At 40.3% G+C, this 23,063-nt stretch overlaps 1 protein-coding gene across 9 annotated transcripts in view; it reads left to right on the forward strand.

Annotated features, from left to right (window-relative positions):
- TPD52 (tumor protein D52) overlaps nt 1-23,063 on the forward strand; it is a 186,332-nt gene that overhangs the window by 53,361 nt on the left and 109,908 nt on the right. For 6 of the 9 annotated variants that reach the window (XM_074319267.1, XM_074319268.1, XM_019725547.2 and 3 more), the window contains exons 2-4: nt 6,781-6,896; nt 16,937-17,085; nt 18,524-18,625. In XM_074319267.1, coding sequence (XP_074175368.1) covers nt 6,781-6,896; nt 16,937-17,085; nt 18,524-18,625 — 367 coding nt within the window. Of the gene's footprint in view, nt 1-6,780; nt 6,897-16,936; nt 17,086-18,523; nt 18,626-19,731; nt 19,759-23,063 lie in introns of all 9 variants that reach the window. The other 3 variants (XM_074319265.1, XM_019725532.2, XM_019725540.2) reach the window with 1 other exon arrangement.

Genomic DNA, 23,063 nt, shown 5'->3' on the forward strand with positions numbered 1-23,063 from the left:
AGCAATCTGAGTGAAGGGCGGGATGAGGGCCAGTGGCCGAAACAGAAAGAGATCTTTGTCAGGGACTTTTCAACTCTTTCCGTGGAACCAACCTACCTTCCGAAATGCCTTAGACTTCTGGACCTGCAGCTCTCGCCAATACAAATATCAACCACTGAAGCAGAATTTATCCTTCCGATGTGTGACATACTCTGATATTTCATGCTGTCCGATTTGTTCTCTCTAAAATGTTCATTTGGTGCTGTTAAGCGGGTTTCACAGCCCACACTTCGAAAAACACTGATTTCTAGTAAGTTTCAGAATCAGGAATATAAGCTCCATTAGGAATGTCAGTCTTTTCATTCACTGCTTTTCCCCAGCACTTGGAACCGCGCTTGACATCTGTGGCTCTATATTTGTTGGATGGATGGATGGATGGATGGATGGATGGATGGATGGATGGATGGATGGATAGATGGATGGATGGATGGAACGAAACTGGCAAGAAGTAGCTAGTTCATATTTCAGTCCATTTTACAGATGTGAACATTGAGGCCGAGAGACATGCTATGAAGTCCCCAAGTCACAAAGCTCAGGTAGCGTAAGTTGGGACTTGTACTTATGTCTCAGTTCCCAAGCCAGTGGTTGGCTTTTTATTTGTGTGTTTTTTGTTTTTTTTTCACATCCCACTATTTTGGCCTCTCTGGTAATGAATATGATAGAACAACATACTCATTCAAGGCATAACCTTTCCTTTGGTCATGGGTTTTACTGCGGGGGCAGCTTGTTGATTCTTTCTCTGCTCCATGGACCTGAACATCCCATCCCATGTCTGCAGTTGCTGGTCAGGGCTGGCATTTCAAAGGATAGTACCTGGGGTCCTTTGTGACATTTTCTGTTCCATTCTGTGACTCCCTACAGGGATGGTTTTCCAAATGTTATTTATATAGAATCACTCTTCTTAAGAATTTTCTGGTGTGCAGAAGGATGCAGTCCTGGGCTATAAAAAAAAACCTTGGGTTATTTCTGGCGATGCCAGGAAATAGGAGAAGCCGCTTAAAAATCTGACATTTTAGTTTTATGCTGTCAAATTGAAACTCTGAAAACACTGAAATAAGAAAACGAAACTGAAATTCCTTAGCTGAGCCCTTCTTCGCACTCTGTTTATTACCCTGCTTGATTTCTGCTCTCTGTCATTCTCCCTTCTTTTTAGGGAAGTGGTGATCACTTCATGAAAGTTTTTCATGATTGTGAAGGCCTTAAGCAGCAGACACGCCGATGGTTTGTTTTCTAAGGAAAAATCGGATCAGAGTTAAAGAAATGTAGACCCTCCTTATTCCTAGAGAGGAAATTTAAGGATGGAAGTGACTTCCTTTCGGGGACCCCCCAATCTCTCCATGGCTGACCTTTTGTTTCTCTTTTGTGGGGTGCCCCAGTTACTAGTTTTACACTTGATTGGGGTTATGGGGACTGATGGACCAGAAGTGATTGAAGATTTTCACTCTTGTGTTTTTTGTTTTTTATGTTTTTTTCATTATATTCTTCCTTCTATGATATCATTTGTGCCCCACCTGTACCACCTGTGGTGTAGGCGCTTTCTCTGTAATGTGAAGGCAGATGACCTCCAAATGTAATCACCTTTGGATGGATTGTAAGGCACAGTTGTATTTGTTTAGAAAAGTGACATTTTGTATATTCTAACTAGAAAAACCTTTGTAGGTGAAAGCAGTGAAGTGAGAATGAAATATATAAAATAAAAAGCTCAACCTATAAGGTAGATAATGAAGGGAAGACAGTTCTTTCCTTTCCTTTAACTCAACTGTGTACCTTCATGTAAATCACTTATTCAGAGAGTGTTTCTGAGAATCTGTCCTCCAGAACTGTACTGGGTGAAAGATACAGGATCCAAAGTCAGTGCTTGTTTCTTTCCCTGGTGGACATTTTTGGGAGTATGCGGCAAGCATGGGAGTGGTGGCTATGCATGGGCACATAAAGAGAAACTTAGTTTCAATAAATCCAATAAATCAGTTCAAATAAAACACTGTTCCAGGGACGGTGAGTACTGAACTGAAAAGATAAGGATATGACATTGGGACTTTGTGGGGCAGACATGGAGACACGTTCAAGACTGAAATCTTTTCCCCATTCTTCCTCATCGTTCCCCACATGACTGGCCCGTCACACACATTTCCACCGAAGCCTGAAACCTAAGAACTTAATTTTCCTCAAATTTACTAACAAGTTCCCTGAAGTCTGAAGTATCATATTTCATCACATCTAAGATGTCACGGATTTTAAGATGTACCCTTATTTTATGTTTCATTAAGGCGGAAAAAATGGCTTCAAGTTAAACTAAAAAAGCAAATGCTTTATTTTCACTTAAAATTTTAATTTTATGCCCGTTAACATTCTTTTAGATTTATTCAGACATGTATGTTGACCACATTGCTCCTGTGCATACTTTTTAAAGAAAAATAAGTTAAAAGTTTTTCTGAAACACCTTCACGTGCGTTGTGTAAGTTACCCGAATTGCTTTTCAACTAGGAATAACCCATGTCTGTTTTTTGTTTGTTTGTTTATTTAATAAGCCACAAAATGTCTGTGCTGCAGCCTGTCTTAAAAAAAGAAGAGATCTGCGATTGTCTAAGCCACTCTTGCCCATTTTGCAGATATTGAAGCACAGTTACAAGTGATAAACAACTAAGCCATCAAAGACGGCTTACCTGGCTGGATATACAGCACATCTCAAGTTCAAAGATGTAAAATGTGAAAGAAAAACATTGTGTTTTAGGATTGATGGAGATGACCCTCCTGGTCTCTGCCATGTTCTCCATTGCCTCCTGGGCAGTGGGACTCTCACCTGGGCACCCCACCCAGCAGCCTGGCTGTGGGCTGCAGGTCCTCCCCTGCCCCCCAAAACTCTCCGGGGTCTCATGCATGGAATTGAAGACAGGTGGACAATCTGTTGGCACAGCTAGAAGAATTAAGGAAATGGCTAACATGTTAATAACAGAAAGGCTCTTAGGCTCCGTTGTGGGAGCCCCATATATTCTCAGACCCTCCGTGAAGTATTATAAAACGCCTCTGTCCTCTGCCTCCAGCTGCACTTCGGTGATTTGCCCTTTTTCCTCCCTGCTCATTGGCGCTTCTCTGAGAAAAAGTGTTATGTGAAGGAGAAAGAGTTTAGAGTCAGAAGGGCCTGTGTTTGCATCTCACCTCTGTGACTAACACAAGTTGCTAACCTCGGAGGGCCTCCCTGCCCTACTGAAAATAAATTCCCCTCCTCGCATCCCAAGTTGGTGGTAAGGCTTTCGTTTTTCATTTTTTTATGAGATAACTTGTGACTCTCCGTGGCTGGCTAGTACATTAGACCTCATTAAATTGTAGTCATATTGTGTCCCCTTTCTCTCTTTTTAAAACAGATTCTTTCCATCAGATTCTGAGGAGGCACGTTAAAATTAAGAGTCAAATCAGAATTTTTTGGATTACTTATAGTTTTAAGTAACATGCACATTAAATCGTTCCTGTTTCCCAAGCTTCATGTTATGAATGAGAAATTCACATCTTTTTTCCCCAAAGCCAGACTCCACCTCTACAATAAATACTGCACTCTTACTGAACATAGGGGAATGGGAGCATGTCTAGAAAAACCTATAGGCACAATTTGAACTCTAGGTTTAGGGAAACTGCCCATTTGGACACAATGAAGCAATTGTTTTTGATCTAGTCTACCAGGTCCTTTTATTTTGTATATTCTTATTTACTGTTGCTTCTAGGTGTCTTCCCAAATCTGACCTTCAGTCTCTACTCTTTGTGCTGTGGAAATCAGTGATTTGAAGCACATGCTTTCAAATCAAACCATCTAGATTCCAAAGCCAGACTCCACCACGGGTTCCTGTGGGCGAGCTGCTTAAGCTTCAGTTTCCCCGCCTGTAGAAGGTAGTGGTGATCCCCACCTCACACATGTGTTGCCTGTGAATGATGTCGCATATGTGTAGCCCTCAGCTCGCACATGGGTCTGAATGGAACGCATGCTGAGGTGATGGCCGTGGTTATTAGTAATTTCCCTCAGTCAGGACATGTTTTGCTGGTGATTCCAATATCTACCATTCTGTTTTCCTTCATGTCCTTTATTTTCCATTCCCCCCACCCCAGTTGATTATCCTAAAAGAAACCTCACCTTTAAATTAGAATGCCGACCATTTGCTGCCACCTGCAGGCGAATATGGAAAAAAGCAGAACATGTCGTTATGGACTTGCTCAGATCCTGAATATCTCAAGGTCACCTTGGAGGTTCTGACGCCAAGTGTGGGCAACCCCTTTACCCCATTTCCTGAGACATTTATTTTCCCTGATAATCTAACTAAATATCTGAATAGTGTTAGAATCCCCTTAGATTCTTTTTGGAATTGGACAGCTACACATAAAGTACTATTATTCATCAGATATTTCATTCTTCTTCTTAAATAGATGTGCAATATAATGTTTATTAAAAAGCATGAAAGCCTCTTCGTTATTTAAGGCATGGTGTAGCACCTGAATTTTGCTTTCTTTTGGGGGGAGGGTGTCCTGTTCTAGTTGGGGCACTTGAGAGGTCTCAGCAAAACATAAACATAAAGAATGTTTCTAAGGCATTATGGTTCTTCCTATGTTGCGGGTGTAACTGTTACCTGTATGCTCGTCTTCTGTCCTCAGTCTCATACTCCATCACATAACCTGGTGTCGGGGATGAATTTGCAAGCACACACGGACCCTCCTCAGGGGTATCTAACAGTACCCAGTACAGCACCTTGTTTATATCTCGATTTGGCTAGAGTTGGAGTCTGGAATGCCAGTGCCAGGTAGCAGATGATGGGCCCAGTAAGGCCTGTGCGCTCAACTACAGGGTTGAGTTTTGTCCTGAAAACAGCAAGGAGCCACGAAAGGATTTTAAGCTGCAGAATGGCATGCTCAGCTTTCTGTCCTAGAAGCATCACTCAGGCAGTCTGTTGGAAGCTATTTCAGAGGGAACCTACAGAAGCAATTATTCCTTGAGCTGGCTGTGATTGTGTTGTCTGATTGGGTTGCCTCTGTACAGAGGACTTAATCCTGTGCTGTTTGCCACTCCAGCCTGTGGGTATCACTTTAACAATTCTGGAAACACCTTTCAGGTGGGCTCTGTTTTGGTAGTTGTATGCCAGTGGTTATTGTTCCTATAAATATTAACTGCCATTATGCAGTTAATAGACAGTAGGCTGGGTCGCAGTTGTCTCTGTGTCTTTCATGCGGGGTACATACTCGTTCTGTCATTGACGTGTCGATTCCCCTTAGGGTGGCTGCAGCGCTGGCTGCTTGTTGGACAGTGTGTTTCTTCTTCCTTCTTCCTCTCTGCCTGGTTGTCACGTCCGTCATCTGCTGCCCAGCAGCTGGCTTTGGGTGGGTGCCACACAGCTGCTATGGCTGACCTAGCATTTCTCAGAAATGGACCTGGGGGTGGGATGGGTGGGGAACAACCGTGGTGGTAGCTGTGATGCTCACTGGCAGGGAGAAGGGGAGACCTTCCCCGGGTCCCCTATGTGAAAAAGTCTGTTACTATAGGAGCCTGCGAGAACACAAACCCGTGACATGGGAATGGATGGGGAGGACCGTGAACTGGTGACAAGTCCTTGCCTCAGGTGTACAGTTTAAAGGGGACACCCAGAATCTCCGTGATCAAGATAAAAGCATGCTAACGTAGCATTTTCAAACATTAAAAATAATGTAAAGGAAGTCATGATGAACAAAATATTAGAATTTTAAATGAAGACAAGATCAGGAACAGTGCCGAGCAAAGCCAGGTTGGAGTCCGTGGCAAAAGGACAAATTAGCAATAGTGAGCCTGTCTGTTTAAAATTTTGGTATTTTGTTCATCGTGGGTTTTTTGGTTGAACTTTTTTTTTTTTTTTTTACAAATATTGCATTAAAATCATAAAATTATTTATATTGGATTTTTGGGGTGCCCCCTTAAATTTTGCACCCAGGGTGTGGGGGCCTCACTGGCCTCCCGCTAGCCCTGTGCATAGTTGGGTGGGCAGAGGGAGGGGAGAGCTGCTGAGAGCCAGCAGCCTCCCTGCCCACTTTCTAGAGATACCAAGTTCTTCCTGATGGACGGGCAGACCCTGGCTCTGTTCCAGGGGAATGGGTGCGGTGGGATTGGTCATACCTAATGTGGAAAGCTCTACGTGGGCGTTGGTCATTTCTCTGACTATACACATTAGGGACTTTAAAAAAGATATCTGGTGATGTATTTTAAAAGCTACAAGAAGGTGTTTCCTATGTCTATTAACTAATGGAAAGAAATAGAGTAACATTTCCTTAGGCATTGAGTTTGCTCAGTATTCTTCCTCCCGAGGTTGTTATGTACCTGTTGGGTTCCATACACAGAGGAAGATAAAGACACTGACAGTCCCTGGCCCCGGGTTAGTGTGAATTGCTAGTCATGCTGGTTGACTAGTTCCGCATTGAAAGCCTTGCCGAGACCCATTCTTAGCCTCTTAAGTCTTCTGCAGTGACTCTCCTGTGACTGAAGACGTGAAAGAAGCTGAGAGAATGCTGTATTTTCTAAATTCCGATTCTGACAGAGCCGAAGTTGGTGGTTTTTAATGGTTGGCTCAGACTCCTGTGGTTCTTTCTGGGGGAGCCAGGTCATTTGAAGGTGCAGAAAGATGATGCATGGATCTAATCTCAGTGGCTTGAGTCTGGCCTGGGCAGTGGAGGAGCTTCAAGGAGAATTTAACTTAGCTTTCATATCTTACAGACTTTTTTTTTTTAATCCCCATGAAGGTCTTCTGAGAACTGACCCAGCACCTGAGGCAGGAGAAGATGTTGCTGCCACGATTGGTGCCACAGAGACCCTGTCAGAGGAAGAGCAAGAGGAGCTAAGGAGAGAACTTGCAAAGGTAAAGGAGTGTTCCTTCTGGAACTTTCTGCTTTGTACTTAAAAGGTATTGTCACTGTGTTTCTAAAGTACGTGGTAATATCTTAAAAAGGCAGTTCCAGGGAAACGAAAGCAAGCTGTGTTTACTTGTCCTAGAGGTCTTGAGTGGGGGAGAGGAGGTAGTGAAGAGATATCAGTTTGTTTTCACATGAGTAAAGGTGTACATGGTTAAGTGGATCTGAGAAGTAGGGTGAGAAGTAGAAAATGGTAAGGGGAGGGCTAGTGAATGTCTCTGTAGGGAACTCCCTATATCTAATACACTTGGACTTTCAGCTGTTCTACCCTCTCTCTCTCTCTCTCAAAATTAACCATTTTATTTTATTTTTAAATAAATTTTATTGGGAAATATTGGGGGGCAGTGTGTTTCTCCAGGCCCATCCACGCCAAGTCGTTGCCCTTCAATCTAGTTGTGGAGGGTGCAGCTCACTGGCCCATGTGGGGGTCGAACTGGCAACCCTGTTGTTCAGAGCTTGCATTCTAACCAGCTGAGCCATCCGGCCACCCCTCAAAATTAACCATGTTAAAGTGTACACCTCAGTGGCTTTTAGCACGTTCATGATGTGGTGCAATAGTCACCCCTATCTAGTTCCAGAACATTTTCAGCCACCCCAGAGGAGACCCGTATTCATTAAGCTGGCATCCCTTAGTCTTCTCTCCTTCCGCCCCTAGCTTGCAACAACTCATCTGCTTTCTGTCTCGATGGATTTTCCTATTCTGGATAGCTCATATAAATGGAGTTTTACAACACCTGACCTTTTGTATCTGGTTTCTCTCATTTCGCATAATTGTTCGAGGTTTGTCCTCATTTTAGCATGTATGGCACTCCACTGCTTTTTATGGCTAAGTAGTATTCCATCACATGTAGCAGCCATATTTTGTTTAGCCCCCTGTCTATCGACGGACATTTGGGTGGTTTCCACCTTTTGACTGCTGTAAAAGTACTTGTTTCAGTACCTGTTCTCAGTTCCTTGAGCTCTCTACCTAGAAATGGAATTGCTGCATCACATGGCAATTCCATGTTTACCTTTCTGGGGGAACAGTCCAACTGTTTTCCACAGCAGGCACACCATTTCACATGCCCATCAGCAATTTCTGTACACCTTTACCAACATTTGTTTTTTTCTGTCTGTTTTATTATAACCGTCCTAGTGAGTGTGAAGTGATAACCTGATTACGGTTTTGATTTGCATTTCCCTAATGACTAATGATATTGAGCATCTTTTCATGTGCTTATTAGCCATTTGTATACCTTCTTTGGAGAACTATTCAAATCCTTTGCCCAATTTTTTTTTTAATTGGGTTTTCTTTTAGTCTTTTTGTTGTCGAGATTGAAGAGCTCTTTATGTAATTTGCAAATGTATGATTTGCAGATTTTTTCCCCATTCCATTTGTTGCCTTTTCACTTTCTTCATAGTATCTTAATACACAAAAAGTTTACATTTTGATAAAGTCCGATTTATTTTTTCTTTGGTTGCTTGTGCTTTTAATGTCATATCTAAGAATCCATTTCCAAAACTCAGATCATGAAAACTTACCCCTATGCTTTCTTCTAAGACTTTTAACTCTTATATTTAAGCCTCTGATCCATTTTGAGTTAATTTTTTAGATGCTTGTGGTAGGGGTCCAACTTCATTCTTCTGCATGTGAATATTTAGTTTTCCCAGTACAATTTGTTGAAGAGACTATCCTTAATGAATGCTCTTGGCATCCTTGTCAAAAACCAATTGACCATAGATGTAAGGGTTTATTTCTGGACCTTTGATTCCGTTACCTTCATCTATATGTCTGTCCTTCTGAGAGTACTAAAACTGTTTTAATCACTATAGCTTTGTAGAAGTTTTTGAAATTCAGAAGTATGAGTTCTTCACCTTTTTCTTATTTTTCAAAATTGTTATTTAGGATCCCTGAAATTCCATGTGAATTTTAGAGTCTTTTCCACCCACACACACATACACAAAAAATGCCACTGGGAGTTTGATAGGACTTTTATTGGATCTGTAGGTTGATTTGGAGAGTATTGCCTTCTTAACACTATTAAGGCTTCCAATCCCTGAACATGGAATGTCTTTCCATTTATTTAGATGTTCTTTAACTTCTTTTAGTAATGTTTTGAGTTTTTAGTGTATCGATCTTGTACCTCCTTAGTTACCTTTATTCCCAAGTATTTTATTCTTTCTGATGCGATTATCAATGGACTTTTTAAAATGTCCTTTTCAGAGTTTTCATTGGCATTATAGAGAAACACAGCTGCATTTTGCATGTTAATGTTGTATCCTGTAGCTTTGCTGAATTTATTAGCTCTGAAACAGATTGTGGATCATTTAGAATTTTCTATATATAAAATCATGTTGTCTGCAATTCAAAGTAATTTTACTCTTCTTTTTCATTTTAAATGTCTTTTCTTTATTTTCCTTGCCGATTGCTCTGGGTACAACCTCCCGTATGATGTTGAGCAGCTCCGGTGAAACTGGGCATCCCTGTCTTGTTCTGAATCTTCGGGGGATAACTCTCAGAGTTTCACCGTTGAGCCTGATGTTAACTGTCAGCTTTTTATAAATGCACTTATTCACATTTAAGAAATTTCCTTCTATTCCTAATTTGTGCAGTGTTTTTATCATGAAAGAGTGTTGGATTTTGTCAAATGCTTTTCTGAACTATTAAAATGATCATGTATTTTTTTTTCCCTCTTTGTTCAATTAACATGGTATATAATACACTGATTGCTTTTCATTGAAGCATCCTTGCATTCTAGGATAAATCCCACTTGGTCATGGAATACAGGCATACCTCATTTGATTGAACTTCTTTATTACGCTTCACAGATATTGCGATTTTTTTTTTTTTTTACAAATTGAAGGCATGACCCTCCACTGGCAAAAAGATTAGAACTTGCTTTATTGTGATACTCGTTTTATTGTGGTGGTCTGGAACTGACCCTGCAATATCTCCGACGTATGCCTGTATAATCCCTTTAATATCTGCTGGGTTTGGTTTGCTAGTGTTTTATTGAGTATTTTTGCATCCATATTCATGAGAGAAATTGGCCTGCAGTTTCGTTTCTTGGTCTAATTTTTGAATCAGAGTAATACTGGCTTTTTAATATGAACTAGGAAGTGTTTCATCGTCTTCTATTTTGTGGAAGAGTTAGAGAAAGATTGGCGTTAATTTTTCTTTAAATGTTCGGTAAAATTCACCAGTGAAGCCATATGGTCTTGGGGTTTTCTTTCGTGGGATGTTTTTGATTACTGATTTAATCTCTTCACATGGCGTAGGTCTGTTCAGATTTTCTATTCCTTCTTGGGTCGGTTTTGATCATTTGTATGTTTTTAGGAATTTGTCCATTTCATCTAGGTTATCTAGATTGTTGGCATATAGTTGGTTATAGCCTTCTCTTATAATTATTTTTATGTCTGTGAGGTCGCCGTTTTCATTTCTGATTTTACTTATTTACGTCTTCTCTCTTATTTTTTCTGGCTAAAATAAAGATTTGTCAATTTTATTGATATTTTTTAAAGTTTTGGTTTTGTTGATTTTCTTTATTGTTTTTCTATTCTCTACCTTGTTTATCTTCACTCCAATTTTATTCCCTTCATTCTGTTAGGTTTGGGTTTAGTTTGCTTTTCTTTTTCTAGTTCCTTAAGATATAATGATTTGAGATCTTTTTTTTTTTTTAATGTAGGCATTTATAGCTGTAAATTTCCTTCTGAGCATGACTTTCACTCCATCCCATAAGTCTTAATATGTCGTGTTTTTGTTTTCATTTGTCTCAAAGTATTTTCCAATTTCCTTTGTGGTTTCTTCCTTAACCATTGGTGGTTTAAGAGTGTTTTGTTTAATTTTAATATATTTTGAATTTTCCAGTTTTCCTTTTGTTTTTGATTCTGAGTTTTATTCCATTACAGTTGGAGAAGGTATTTTATATAATTTTAAATTTATTGAAACCTGATTTTTTTGCCTGATATATGCTCTATTCTGGAGGATGTTCCATCTGTCTGTGAGATCTAGTTAGTTTATAGTGTTGTTCCCGTCCTCCATTTCCTCATTGACTTTCTCTGTATTTGTTCTCTCCACTTCTGTACATAAGGTTTTATAAACAAGGTGGGAATGGGATGGATAAGGCAGATTGGTGACAAACCCTACAAGGACACTAAGAATTAAAAATACTGAGTAGTGCATACCTAAAAGAAAAAAACAAAAATATTTTTTCTACAAGTTATATGTGTTTATTGCAGAAACATAACAAATACTGAAGGAAGTTAAAAATACCTAAGTGTCAAAATTTTAGATTATCTGTTTCTAGACTGTTTCTTCCTTTTTTTTTTTTTTAATACAATGTTTTTATTTTTCCCAAATATGCCTTCCCTCTGTTTTCTATACAAGTATTACCTTTTTTTGGAGTATCATTGGTTAAAAACATTGTATAAATTTACAGACTTTTTCGATGTCTGTGTTGCTATAAATATTTCTATATTTTAAGAAGGCATTAGAATATACATCTATAATTTTTCCCCACCTTAATACTGAATTTCAAAAACATTTTTTCATGCCAATAAATAATCTTCTACAACCTCATTTTTAATTGTTGCATAGCCCATTTTTAATTGCTATGAACTCATTTTAAATTAATGGATAAATCCTTTTATAAACACTTAGATCGCTCCCATTTTTTGCTATCATGAACAATATTTCAATGGAAATACTTGCATATGATCCTTTACGTACTCCTTTAATTAGTTCTTCAGGACAAACTTCTAGAAGCAGAATCCATGTCTAACGGTTTTTAAGGGCACACAGATATTCCTGTGGACACCAGCAGGGTCAAAAGTTCTCTCTCAGAGCATGAGAAAGCAGTTTTCTCCGAATCTCATTAGTTCCAAGTATTATTACTGCATTAGCCATAATATTTTAAAAACAGTGATAGCACCTAGTATCTCCAGTCTCCTTGCTTGGTGGTGTACGCTAAGCTGAGCTCTTTGCAAGAATTATCTCGTTAATCATCACAACAGTTATGAGGCAGCTGCCATTGCTACCATGATTGTTGGAGGAGAAAGCATAGGTCTAAATCTCTGAATAGATGATATCATTTTTATTTAACAAATGAAGTTATCCGATCTGTGGCTTGTAAGTATTTTCTCCCGTTCCGTGGGTCTTCCTTTTTCACTTTCTTGATAGTGCCCTTTGAAGTACAGAACTTTAAAATTTTGACAATGTCAAATTTATCTATTTTTTTTCCTTTGGTGACTTGTGCTTTCGGTGTCATATGTAAGAAACCATTCCCTAACCCACGATTATGAAGGTTAAGGTCACAAGGAAATGCACTGCAGCAGAGTCTTGTATCATCTCTTTTTGAACTCTGGCGTTTGTGGGCTTACCTGCCCTTTTATTTCTATAGTATCCATGCTTTATCAGAAGTTTATCCAAATTAAAAAAGAAAAAACAATTCCATGACATATCGCAGACATAATGCTACTTCTCCTCATGGTTATGATATAAGAATAATAGCATATACTAATAATAGTTGGATGTAATAAAATCATTTAAATGCAAAACAAATGATAGTTTTTAGTTTGGAAAGGTTTTACATCACAGTCAGTGCTTGAAATAATTTTAGAAACTTAAAGGAAGAGAAACACAGCTCCTCCCCAAACAGTCATTATTCTTTTTCACTCCCTTTTCAGATATAATTTACATACCATCAAACTCGTCCTTTTAAAGTTTATAATTCAGTGGTGTATGTATATTCACAAAGTTGTACAACTATACTCCTATCTAATTCCAAAACATTTCTTCACCCTAAAAATAATCCCAGACCCCATTAGAGTCACTCCCAATTTTTCCTCTCCCCAAACCTTGGCAACCACTTGTCTGCTTTCTGTGTCTACGGATTTGCTTATTCTGGGCACTGCATATGAAGGGAATCAAACAACACGTGGTCCTGCGTGCCTTATTTCTTTCACTTAGTGTACTGTTTTTAAGGTTCATCCATGCTGTAGTATACATCAGTACTTCATTCCTGTTTAGGGCGGAATAATACTCCATTGTATAGCTATATACTACGTTTTGTTTGCCCATCCATCAAGTGATGGACATTTAGGTTATTTCTGGGTCATATGGTAACTCTATGTCTAACTTTTTGAGGAACTGCCAAACTGTTTTTGCGGCAAACTGCACCAGTTTACATTCCCACCAGTGATATGTGAGGGCTCTGATTTCCCTACATCCTTACGAACTCTTTGTCTGTCTTTTTGATTATAGCCATTCTAGTGAGGGTGAAGTGATAACTCATTTGTATTATTCTAATTACCAATGAATGGTATTGAGCATCTTTTTATATGATCAGTGGTCATTTGTATAACTTCTCTGGTGAACGATTTACAGCAGTCCCCCTTTTCCTCAGGATACGTTCCAAGACCCCCAGTAGATGCCTGAAACGACGGATAGTACCTAACCCTATATATACTATATATTTTTCCGTACATACATACCTATGATAAAGTTTAATTTATAAATTAGACACCATAAGAGGGTAACAACAATAACTAATAACAAAATAGAACAATTATAACAGTATACTATAATGAATGTTATGTGAATGTAGTCTTTCTTTCTCTCTCATGTATCTAATTGTACTGTTCTCACCTTTTCACTTCAAAGAAGCACTTTATAGTTTCTTTTTTGGCATATACGAATTGCCGGCATCACCACTCTTGTGCTTTGGGGCCCCGATGAAGTAAAGTACGGGTGACGTGAACATAAGCCCTGTGATACCGCAGTCGATCTGATAACCCAGATGGCTACCCAGTGACTGACGGGTGGCAGTGCCTACAGAGTGGAGATGCCAGACGAAGGGATGAGTCACACCCTGGGTGGGACAGAGTGGGACAGTTCAAGGTTTCACCATGCTGCTCAGAACACAATTTAAAACTTAGGAATTGTTGATTTTGAATTTTCCGTTTAATATTTCCAGTCTGTGGTTGACCACAGGTAATGGTGAAACCAAGGAAAGCCAAACCGTGGACGAGGGGGCTACTGTGTTGAAATTGTTTGACCATTCTTTAATTGGATTAGTTGTCTTCTTATTACTGAGTTATAAGTGTTCATTATGTGTTCTGGATACGAGGCCTTTCTTAGATATATAATTTGCAAGTATGTCCCTCGTTCTGTCCGTTGTTTTTTTACTTCATGATGTGTACTTTGAAGCACAGCCATTTCCAATTTTGCTCAAGTCAATTTATCTAGTTTTTCTTTGTTTGCTTGTGCTTTAGGTGTCGTATCTAAGGAGTGTTGCTTAATCCAGGGCTATGAAGATTTACTCCTGTGTTTTCCTCTAAGAGTTTGATAGTTTAGCTCTTACATTTGGACTTCCAATCCATTTTGAGTTAATTTTTATATGTAGTCTGACTTAGGTTCAAGTTTATTCTTGTGCATGGAAATCCAATTGTCCCAGCACCGTTGTAGAAAACACTGTTCTTTCCCACTGCATTGTCTTTGTAGCTTTGTCGAAAACCAAGTGACCATAAATGTATGGGTTTATTTCTGGACTCTCAGTTCTATTCCATTGATCCATCTGTCTATTCTTATGCCAGGTACTACACAATCTTGATTACCATAGCTTTGTAGTACCTGTCCCACTCGTTGTTTTTTATTTATATCAGAGATTCCTAATCATGCTCTGCTTTTAAGATACACACACACACACACACACACACACACACACACACACACAAGGTATATAAATATATATACACACGTATATATTCGATATACAATATATATTCAATATATTGAACATACAGAATATGTAATATATTGAAGCACACACAGACACACACACACGCACAGATGGTGCCCCCCAAAAATGTATACACATTTTTAGAAAGGAAAAAGCTGTATTAAGATTGTAATACAATGAATGACGCTAGCATTCCTTTGATTAACGCCATCTTTTGAGCGAAACATCATACTATCCTTGGCTGCCGTAACTCAATTCAACTTCAAAGTAGTACATAGATAACATCTTTTCCAATGTGAACATTGTTTTGGTGCCCCTGGTATACTGAATCAAGGGATCGTAGTATTGTACGTATGGTGCGCTAAGTTAGGTGTATTAGCTGCACAATGTAACCAACAAAGGTGGGAATACGCTGGGTCATGTCTTGTTCAGAAATATTTACAGTGGTCTTTTTTCCCCACTTTCATTAGGGGAATTGAGTACTTCAGAGAATGTCAAGAGGTCAAAAACGTACCATTTAAGTCTATTCTCTGGTGTGTCTGAAGATTTGGAGTTTGGGGTGAAGAGAGAGGTTTTGGAAAGCTAAAAGTGAGCAATGAGAAATTTGTCAGTAAACTGACACGTGGAGGCAGAAAACCTGTGTTGAAATTCTAGTTCCTACATTACGAGTTTGATGATTTAGGGCAACTCATTTAACTTACTTGATGTTTAATTTCATTTATCATTCATCCATTATTGCCTTTTTCTTCTCATATTCCACTCTGTCAATGTACATCTTAAAACGTGACTTCCAAAGCTGGTACAATCATGTGAAGTGCTCTCTGGCAAACAGAGAGAATCGTCTTTGTTCTGGACCTGCATTCTTGTTCATACCATCCAAGAGCGATGTTCTTCTTCTTTTTTTCCTTTTTTTGGCAGCCGGATTACATTTGATTTATCCTTCTTTCCTTTTTTTAAATATTTTATTGGGGAAGGGGAAAAGGACTTTATTGGGGGAACAGTGTGCACTTCCAGGACTTTTTTCCAAGTCAAGTTGTTGTCCTTTCAATCCCAGTTGTGGAGGGTGCCGTTCATCTTCAAGTTGTTGTCCTTTCAGTCTTAGTTGTGGAGGGCGCAGCTCAGCTCCAGGTCCAGTTGCCGTTGCTAGTTGTAGGGGGCACAGCCCACCATCCCTTGCGGGAGTCGAACCAGCAACCTTGTGGTTGAGAGCCCACTGGCCCATGTGGGAATTGAACCGGCAGCCTTTGGCGTTAGGAGCACGGAGCGCCAACCGCCTGAGCCACCGGGCCGGCCCTATCCTTCTCTCCTTATGTTGAGTACTATTTTTCTTCCCTTCTTGCTCTCTAAAGATTTAATTAGCAGTGAAAACAGCTTACTTGACAGTATATGTTGTTTTAAGGCCATGTTGTTATTGAAATCATAGAAGTACCGGTACATCCAGGCTGTGAATATGGCTCCTCAAGCAGCCAAGAGAAGCATTCTTCTCAGGGTCTTGAATATTAACGAATATACTTTAGGGACCTAGTTTTTCAACTTCCTGGGACAAAAAGTCTCTTCCACATTGTGGATTTGGCCTTTCCTTCTGTTTTCCTGGCGTAACCTTTTCCTCTACTCTGTGAGTCTTTTTCTTTTCTTCAGAGCTTCTGCTTAGAGTTTTGGCTTCCTCGGGTATATTTCAGCTTTCCACAACATCTCATGATCTCACTGTGCCCTACCTGTACCTCAGGGCTTCTTTGTCCAAGTCTTTCCAGCTTCTCCTCCCAATGTTTTCTCAGTTTCTCAAGCTCGATTCTTGAATGAAAAAGAGTCTGCTCAGTCAAGCATCTCTTTTCACATCAGCCATGTCACTGGTTGTTGGCTACAGGCTGTAGAGCAGGGGCCCACTTCTAACCACCTAGCGAAGGCTGGTCAGCCAGCATCAAGGGTCAGGGGAGGGGATGGTAGAATAAAATGAATGTTATCTGTGTAGAGTTTCAAGCCCTACGTTTCCAGGAGGTAGCTGAGTAAGGAAATATAGGGGGAGGCGAGAAGGCTGAGGACAACTCGAGACGGAAATACATACGAGACAAAAGAGAAACTCTACAGGACGCGTTATTATTAGCATGTGACCAGTTTACTTTATAACATATGATACATTGTTTTTAAAGAGACAGATACATGAATCAAAAAAATGTTTTGAAATAGCTAGAATGGTGCATATAGTTTTGCGTTAATAGTCTGAACTTACCGAATGACCTTGCTGTATTCTTACCCCACCCTCTTCCTCGCAGGTAGAAGAAGAAATCCAGACTCTGTCTCAGGTATTAGCAGCAAAAGAGAAGCATCTAGCTGAGATCAAACGGAAGCTTGGGATCAATTCACTACAGGAACTAAAACAGAACATTGCCAAAGGGTGGCAAGATGTGACAGCAACACCTGCGTAGGTCCCCTTGATCATATGTCTTTCTAGAGAATGTAAAGGACACTTCTGCCTTTTGTCTGGGGAGGGGAGTAGAAGTGCAGCGAGGATGCTTCTATAACCTCTCTTTGTGCTACACAGGGCACTTTCACCCCAATTCTCAATGTACCTGATGGTGCTCTAACTTTGGTCCTCCAGACAGTTCTAGGAAATGGAAAGAAAAACAGCCCTATGTGAGTCGAAGAAAGAAAATCTAAGTTCCCAAGATGTTGTAGATTGACTCGCCAGATATGTGCATGTGCCATTTAGATCTCAGACAAACCCAGTGGAGTGAGTGGTGACAGAATCCTGGGTAAACAAACAGGATCAGATAAGTTTTGAGGTCACCAACTTCTCCAAATGGGGAGGCAGGATTTGACCAGTCTTTTTTGACCCTGCTTTATACATCACTGGTGGTAGAGGCTCGCCCCTTATCTTTTTGTCTTTCGCTCACGTGACTTTGGACATGGCATTGTCATGGTGCCGTGTTGTTTTCTGGCACAAGAAGGAGCATGCTTCTAGTAATAGATTCTGAACGCCGTTGTCTGTCTTCTGTGTTCAGTCTCACCTGCTAAGCTGGTAGGGCCGACTGCATCCTGAGACGACAGCGCTAGCGTGCCCACCCCCTTGGCCCACTTTCTACCTATAGAAGTAGGAAGTGGGCAAACATGCAGGAAACTATTCTTTGTGGCACCATAAACTGTCTTTGTGTTTAATATCGATCTTGAAAGGGTGAGTAAAAATGCCTGAGCATTCCTTTCTATAATGCGGGGCTCTGAACGTCTTTGCAGGAGGTACCATATCCTTTTGTTTTGTTTGTTTTTGTTTCCCCTTTGCTAATCCCTGGGGAGATGAGAAAGGGGAGGTGGTGAATCATACCTTTGTGCCTTTGTGTCACAGCAAGTATCACAGCCATGTGAAGTATTGTACCTTTTCCGTCCTCTATTGAGAGGCCACAAGTCCTTATTTGGTAATTCTACAGACACGCAAAATTTAAAAAAAAAATTATTTATGCTCGTACAGTTCATTTGGATAATAAAGTGTACATGGCCCCGACCTCGCTTCTGGCCCCTTTTTAGGAGATAAACTTGTAAAAGGCATGTGAGGAATTTGATTTCATTTTTGTTTTGTTTGGCTTAAGTGGAGAAGGCAAGACTAAGAGGTATAATTTCTTTCAGCCTCTGGCTCACTTTCATCTTTGCTCCATGACTGTTTTTAGGCCTTCCCCTGAGTTCCTCGGCCTTGCCTTTACAGGCGTCTGTCTTGCCAGCTTCTCAGGGCCCCACAAAGACTGTGAAGTGATGCTCAGGGATAAGAGGACATGGTGATGCTGAGCTGGTGGTTGTGAAGGATGTTAGATGTCCTGGGAAAAAGCAGGTCGGCTTACTTTTCTTTGCTCTGTTTTTATCATTTAACACAGATACAAAAAGACATCGGAAACCTTGTCTCAAGCTGGACAGAAGGCTTCAGCTGCTTTCGCGTCTGTGGGATCCGTCATCACCAAGAAGCTGGAAGATGTAAAGTACGTCCTCCATTTTCCTTGCTCGTTAAGTAGCTGAGGCAAATTATTATACAATATACCGCGCTTGCTTTTGTCTCCTGACTGGTTCTGGACGAGGCTGGAACGTGTTCCCGTGAGGGCGGGCACACCTTCAAAGCAGGCCCTGAATCGCTGCCTCAGTTCTTCCAGGCACAGCCGTCTCACTTTTAGGCATTAGCGTTCTAAAGGGTCGTCTCCAGAATACATTTAAAGTTGCTGGAAAATTCTGGTTGTGAACTTTTCTCCTTTGAGTGCTTCCTGACTGTACGGGGTAAGTATGTCTCTCGTGGTTGCAAGAGTGTGGTCGTGGGCCGAGCCTGGCGTCTCACTGAGGACGCATCCAGGAGCGTATGCCCGGCTGGAGCCTTCCCTTCCCTTGTGTGTGGTACGTTCTTACACCATGATGTGACTACAACACGCCCACTTGTGCACTGATCTGCAAGCCGTGTTGACATTCATGCTTAGGCCCAAATCTTGAGTTTGAGCTTTCGCTTTTTATTTTGCATTGATCTTTTTCGATGAGTCTGCCGAATTTTCCTGGCTGGTTTGATAAAACTGCATCACAGTGCTTTTGTGTGCCTCGCCCTGCCCCACGTGTGAATTAGAATGGTGCTGAAAATGACAGATGGGGTTTAAATTTGCTGTGCTTCTGTTGGCATGAAAGACTTGTGTTTTAAAAACAAAAACCCTCAGATTGCATGACTTTGTGTTTTTCATTTGTGGGGAAAGTGGATTTTACAACCAGAATTTTGTTGGTTGAACAACTTTGGCTATCAGTGTTTTATACTTTGTACCCAAAACACCAAATGACTTGCTCATTATATTTGGACTATCGACATTCTAAGCATAACGTAATAAACACAGCTTTCTTGAACCCTTGGACGACACACACACACACACACACACACACACACACACACTCACACACACTTCTCAGGTGTTCTCATTTCCTTTTATGCTAACTCGATTATGCAGCACTTCTGAGTTCAGTTAAAACCTTACACAACTTTATAAAAATAGGTGATTTAATTGTTTTAGATTTACCAGAACGTCCTTTCTTTTTTAATGCTTACTCTGGCTTCTTGCAGATTGCAAGCTTTTGCACATTCCTTTAGGTAAGGAGGGTTTGCACCGTCACTGCCACTCAGCAGTTGTCACAGACAAGTGTGCTTCCTAGCTTGTGATGCCACGTTGGATGGTCGTGTTTGTCCACTACGTAATTTTCTGGCCTTTAGAATAGTTTGCTCTAATGCTATTCCTGTTTTTTAAGGGAGGATTTCTTGTATACCATGGGTAATGGATAAATTAAAAGAAGAAGAAATTGACCCTGTGGATCAAGGGATATGGAAAGGACTTTGGCTTTTCTTTTTTTTTTTTTTTAAAGAAGCCACTCTACCATGGCACGCAGAATTCCTCCCTTTTAATGTCTGACTTTGTTTGTTTGGTATTGATGCCTTCATTTCTTTGGTGCTCTTAAAAGGATGGGTCATTCACCTGGGTCCCATTATGCAATGTAATAGACTGCATATGTACTGGTAGTCTTCCGTCTTATATGGGTTACTCTGATGTGTGTGTGTGTGTGTGTGTGTGTGTGTGTGTGTGTGTGTGTGTGCTAAAGCAGACAGAAGATAAAATACGCTACTACTTTGCACCTTTTAGTACCTGTTTTACTAGCTTACAGAGTGTACTGTTTGTTATTTCTTTACACTAGCTATGTTCTTTAACTATGCGCACAAAGAAATTTCATTGTTGCAAAAGGAAAAATAACGTCTGTTAGGTTAAAAGAGAAAGCACATGAAAAGGACGTCAGCCCACACCATGCCTTACAGAAGGAACCTTTGTGATGTGGAGCAAACCTCTCCTCTCTCTCCCATAGAGACCATTTATGCAGTTAGTAGTTGGAGAAAACGAAGGTGGAGGAAGGTCTTTAGAATGTAAGCAGGAAGGATAATATAGTAGCAGCCATCTTTGTTCTATGCATACTAATTGTCTTCTCCAACAGTCACTAGCTGAGGTCTAGGTATTTGATCTTCTTGCGTCAGTAAATGGGTACCTAACAGATAAAGCCCTTCTATCGTAGGGACACTTAGTCCTGGACGTCACAGTAAGTCATGGGGATTAATCAACTGTAAATGTTGAGCCCTTTAAAGCTAAAATTGTGCTTTAAAAGAAAATCAAGAAATCATTTATAGGAGGTGATTCTGTACCTGGTATTCTATTAAAAATAGCCTCGGTGCTCCAGGCAACGACGACAATTTTATCTGAAGTTATTTGAATTGTGTGACTACCTATTCAGTCACATCACCCATTCTGCCACCATCAGATTGTCTATTGTGAGCAGGTTCAAAGGCTGTAACCATCAACCAGAAAGGTTCTTGTTCACAGGGACCTTAAAATGCTTGAGTGGATAGAGTCGGGGAAGGCAGTGGGGACTCGGGACGAGTTAGGAATGGAGGAGCCCTGTTAATCCCTGGTTATGAAACAATGTTAGATGTGATAGAAGCAAAAATAGAAAGACAGGTGAGTGCTGCTGAGGAATGACGTGTACCATCGGTACGCAACACCATTCTTTCTCTCCACCTTTAAATGACGCACGATGGCACAGTATGTGCCGTCTTACTGGTTCACCAGAAAAACATGGGGCTGTGTTGCACTTCTCTGGCCACTTTTTTCATTTCATTTCATTTCAAAAACAATTGAGACTATACTCTCTACCATCTCCAGCCTTGTTTTCCAACATACTGCCTACCAATCCGTGGGAGTTAAAGTAAGTCTTTGACGCAAACTTGGAAATGAAGGACAGAAGTTATCTTTTGAAAGCTAAATTTCATGATTTGGTCTTACCAATGAAAAATTGGGTCAAGTCCTTTAAACAAATAATTTCTAGGCCAAGAAGTTCTGGTGGTAATCTGATTTAATGTGTTCACATAAAATAGAAAGTGTATCAAAACGTGTATCATAGAAAACATATAAAGAAAACCACATCTTTATATCACAGAGGCAAATACTGGCCACCTGCCCCCAAGAACTGTCCAAGAAGAGGGAGCTGACAGTGGCATCTGAGTGTTTTACTCCCAGCAGGGCCTTTTCTCCCAGGGAAGCAGAGCCGGATGCAGGAGGCCACTTTTGGTTAATCCTGTTAACGCTCCTTTGTTCTGGGTCCCGTTTCCCAAGCAGACTGTGGCAATGATTTCATTCTCTGACCGAATTCTGCATATTTTGCTGACCAGAATTGTTAGACTAGTCAACAATTTTTATTTTATGTTGCCAAGTAATAAATTAGCCCTTGGTGTTTAGATGATCTGTCCTAAGCCGTGAGTGGGTGTGTTACGGAGAAGAAGGAGAAGAGAGAGAGAGAGAGAGAGAGAGAGAGAGAGAGAGAGAGAGAGAGACCTGGTTTTGATGCCCTGAGAATTAGTTGTTTGCCACAGCAAGATTAGGAGCCAGACGTGGGACACGGTGCTTTCACCCTGGGAGAACCTCTGGGGACAGCCAGCTTTCCCCCCATGTGGTGTGTTCATATCCACCCCTCTCCTATTTGCTTATTTCCTACACATAATAGGGCAAGCATTGACTTTATGCCTTAATTTTTTGAGAGAAACTTTAAAAGAAACTTCTTATTTCACTTAGTGCCAGTGTTAAGCATTGATTTTCATGTTAGTAAAGCATACTGTAATAATTCAGCAGCCTCATGAGTCAAGTATTTTTTGGTTATTTAAGAGGAAGTGCTAATTAACTTTGCCTTTATTTCCAAAGCCATTTCTCCTTTTTACATGTGTGTGTCTTCATATAAACCTCTAGATATTTTTTATTTGTGTGGGGCTCATGAAAGTTATTCTAGACAATTCTGTTTTGCTGAAAATTGCTGCCACTTAATGGGAAAAGAAATGATTTTTTTTTTCTCCTCTTGTTAAAAAGAGAGTGCCTGTGGATTAGAGTCTGAGAAGCCTTAATGAACTTTTCCACCTTTTGTGCCCATATTTCCTAATTTCAGTTACAAACAGTTCATTTTTATTCATTCATTCTTTCAGTCAGAAGTATTTACTGAATGCTAACTATGTACCAGGAAGTGTTCTAGACATAGGGTTGGAGTTACCAAGCCAAATAACAAGCTGGGTGAAATTTGAAAGCTTTAAAGAATATAATCTCAAGTGAAATAAATGTGAGTATGTGTTTCAGTGAGTCATCTGTAATAACCAAGATGGTGAACAGTTATATACCAGGCAAGACTGTATATAGTACTTGTGAAGGAGACCTTCTCAGAGCAGTGACAGTAAAGACTGTGCCCCCACCCCCAATCCCCCAGGCACTTCCAGCAGTTACTTTGGTTCATCACTTACAATCAAGAGATGACCGTGAGGGCAAAATGGAATAATAATACATAGATAGCTCTTAAAAGCCTCTCTGGCACATAGTCAGC

This window comes from Rhinolophus sinicus, linkage group LG14 (genome assembly GCF_036562045.2).
Source record: "Rhinolophus sinicus isolate RSC01 linkage group LG14, ASM3656204v1, whole genome shotgun sequence".
Lineage (NCBI taxonomy): Eukaryota > Metazoa > Chordata > Mammalia > Chiroptera > Rhinolophidae > Rhinolophus > Rhinolophus sinicus.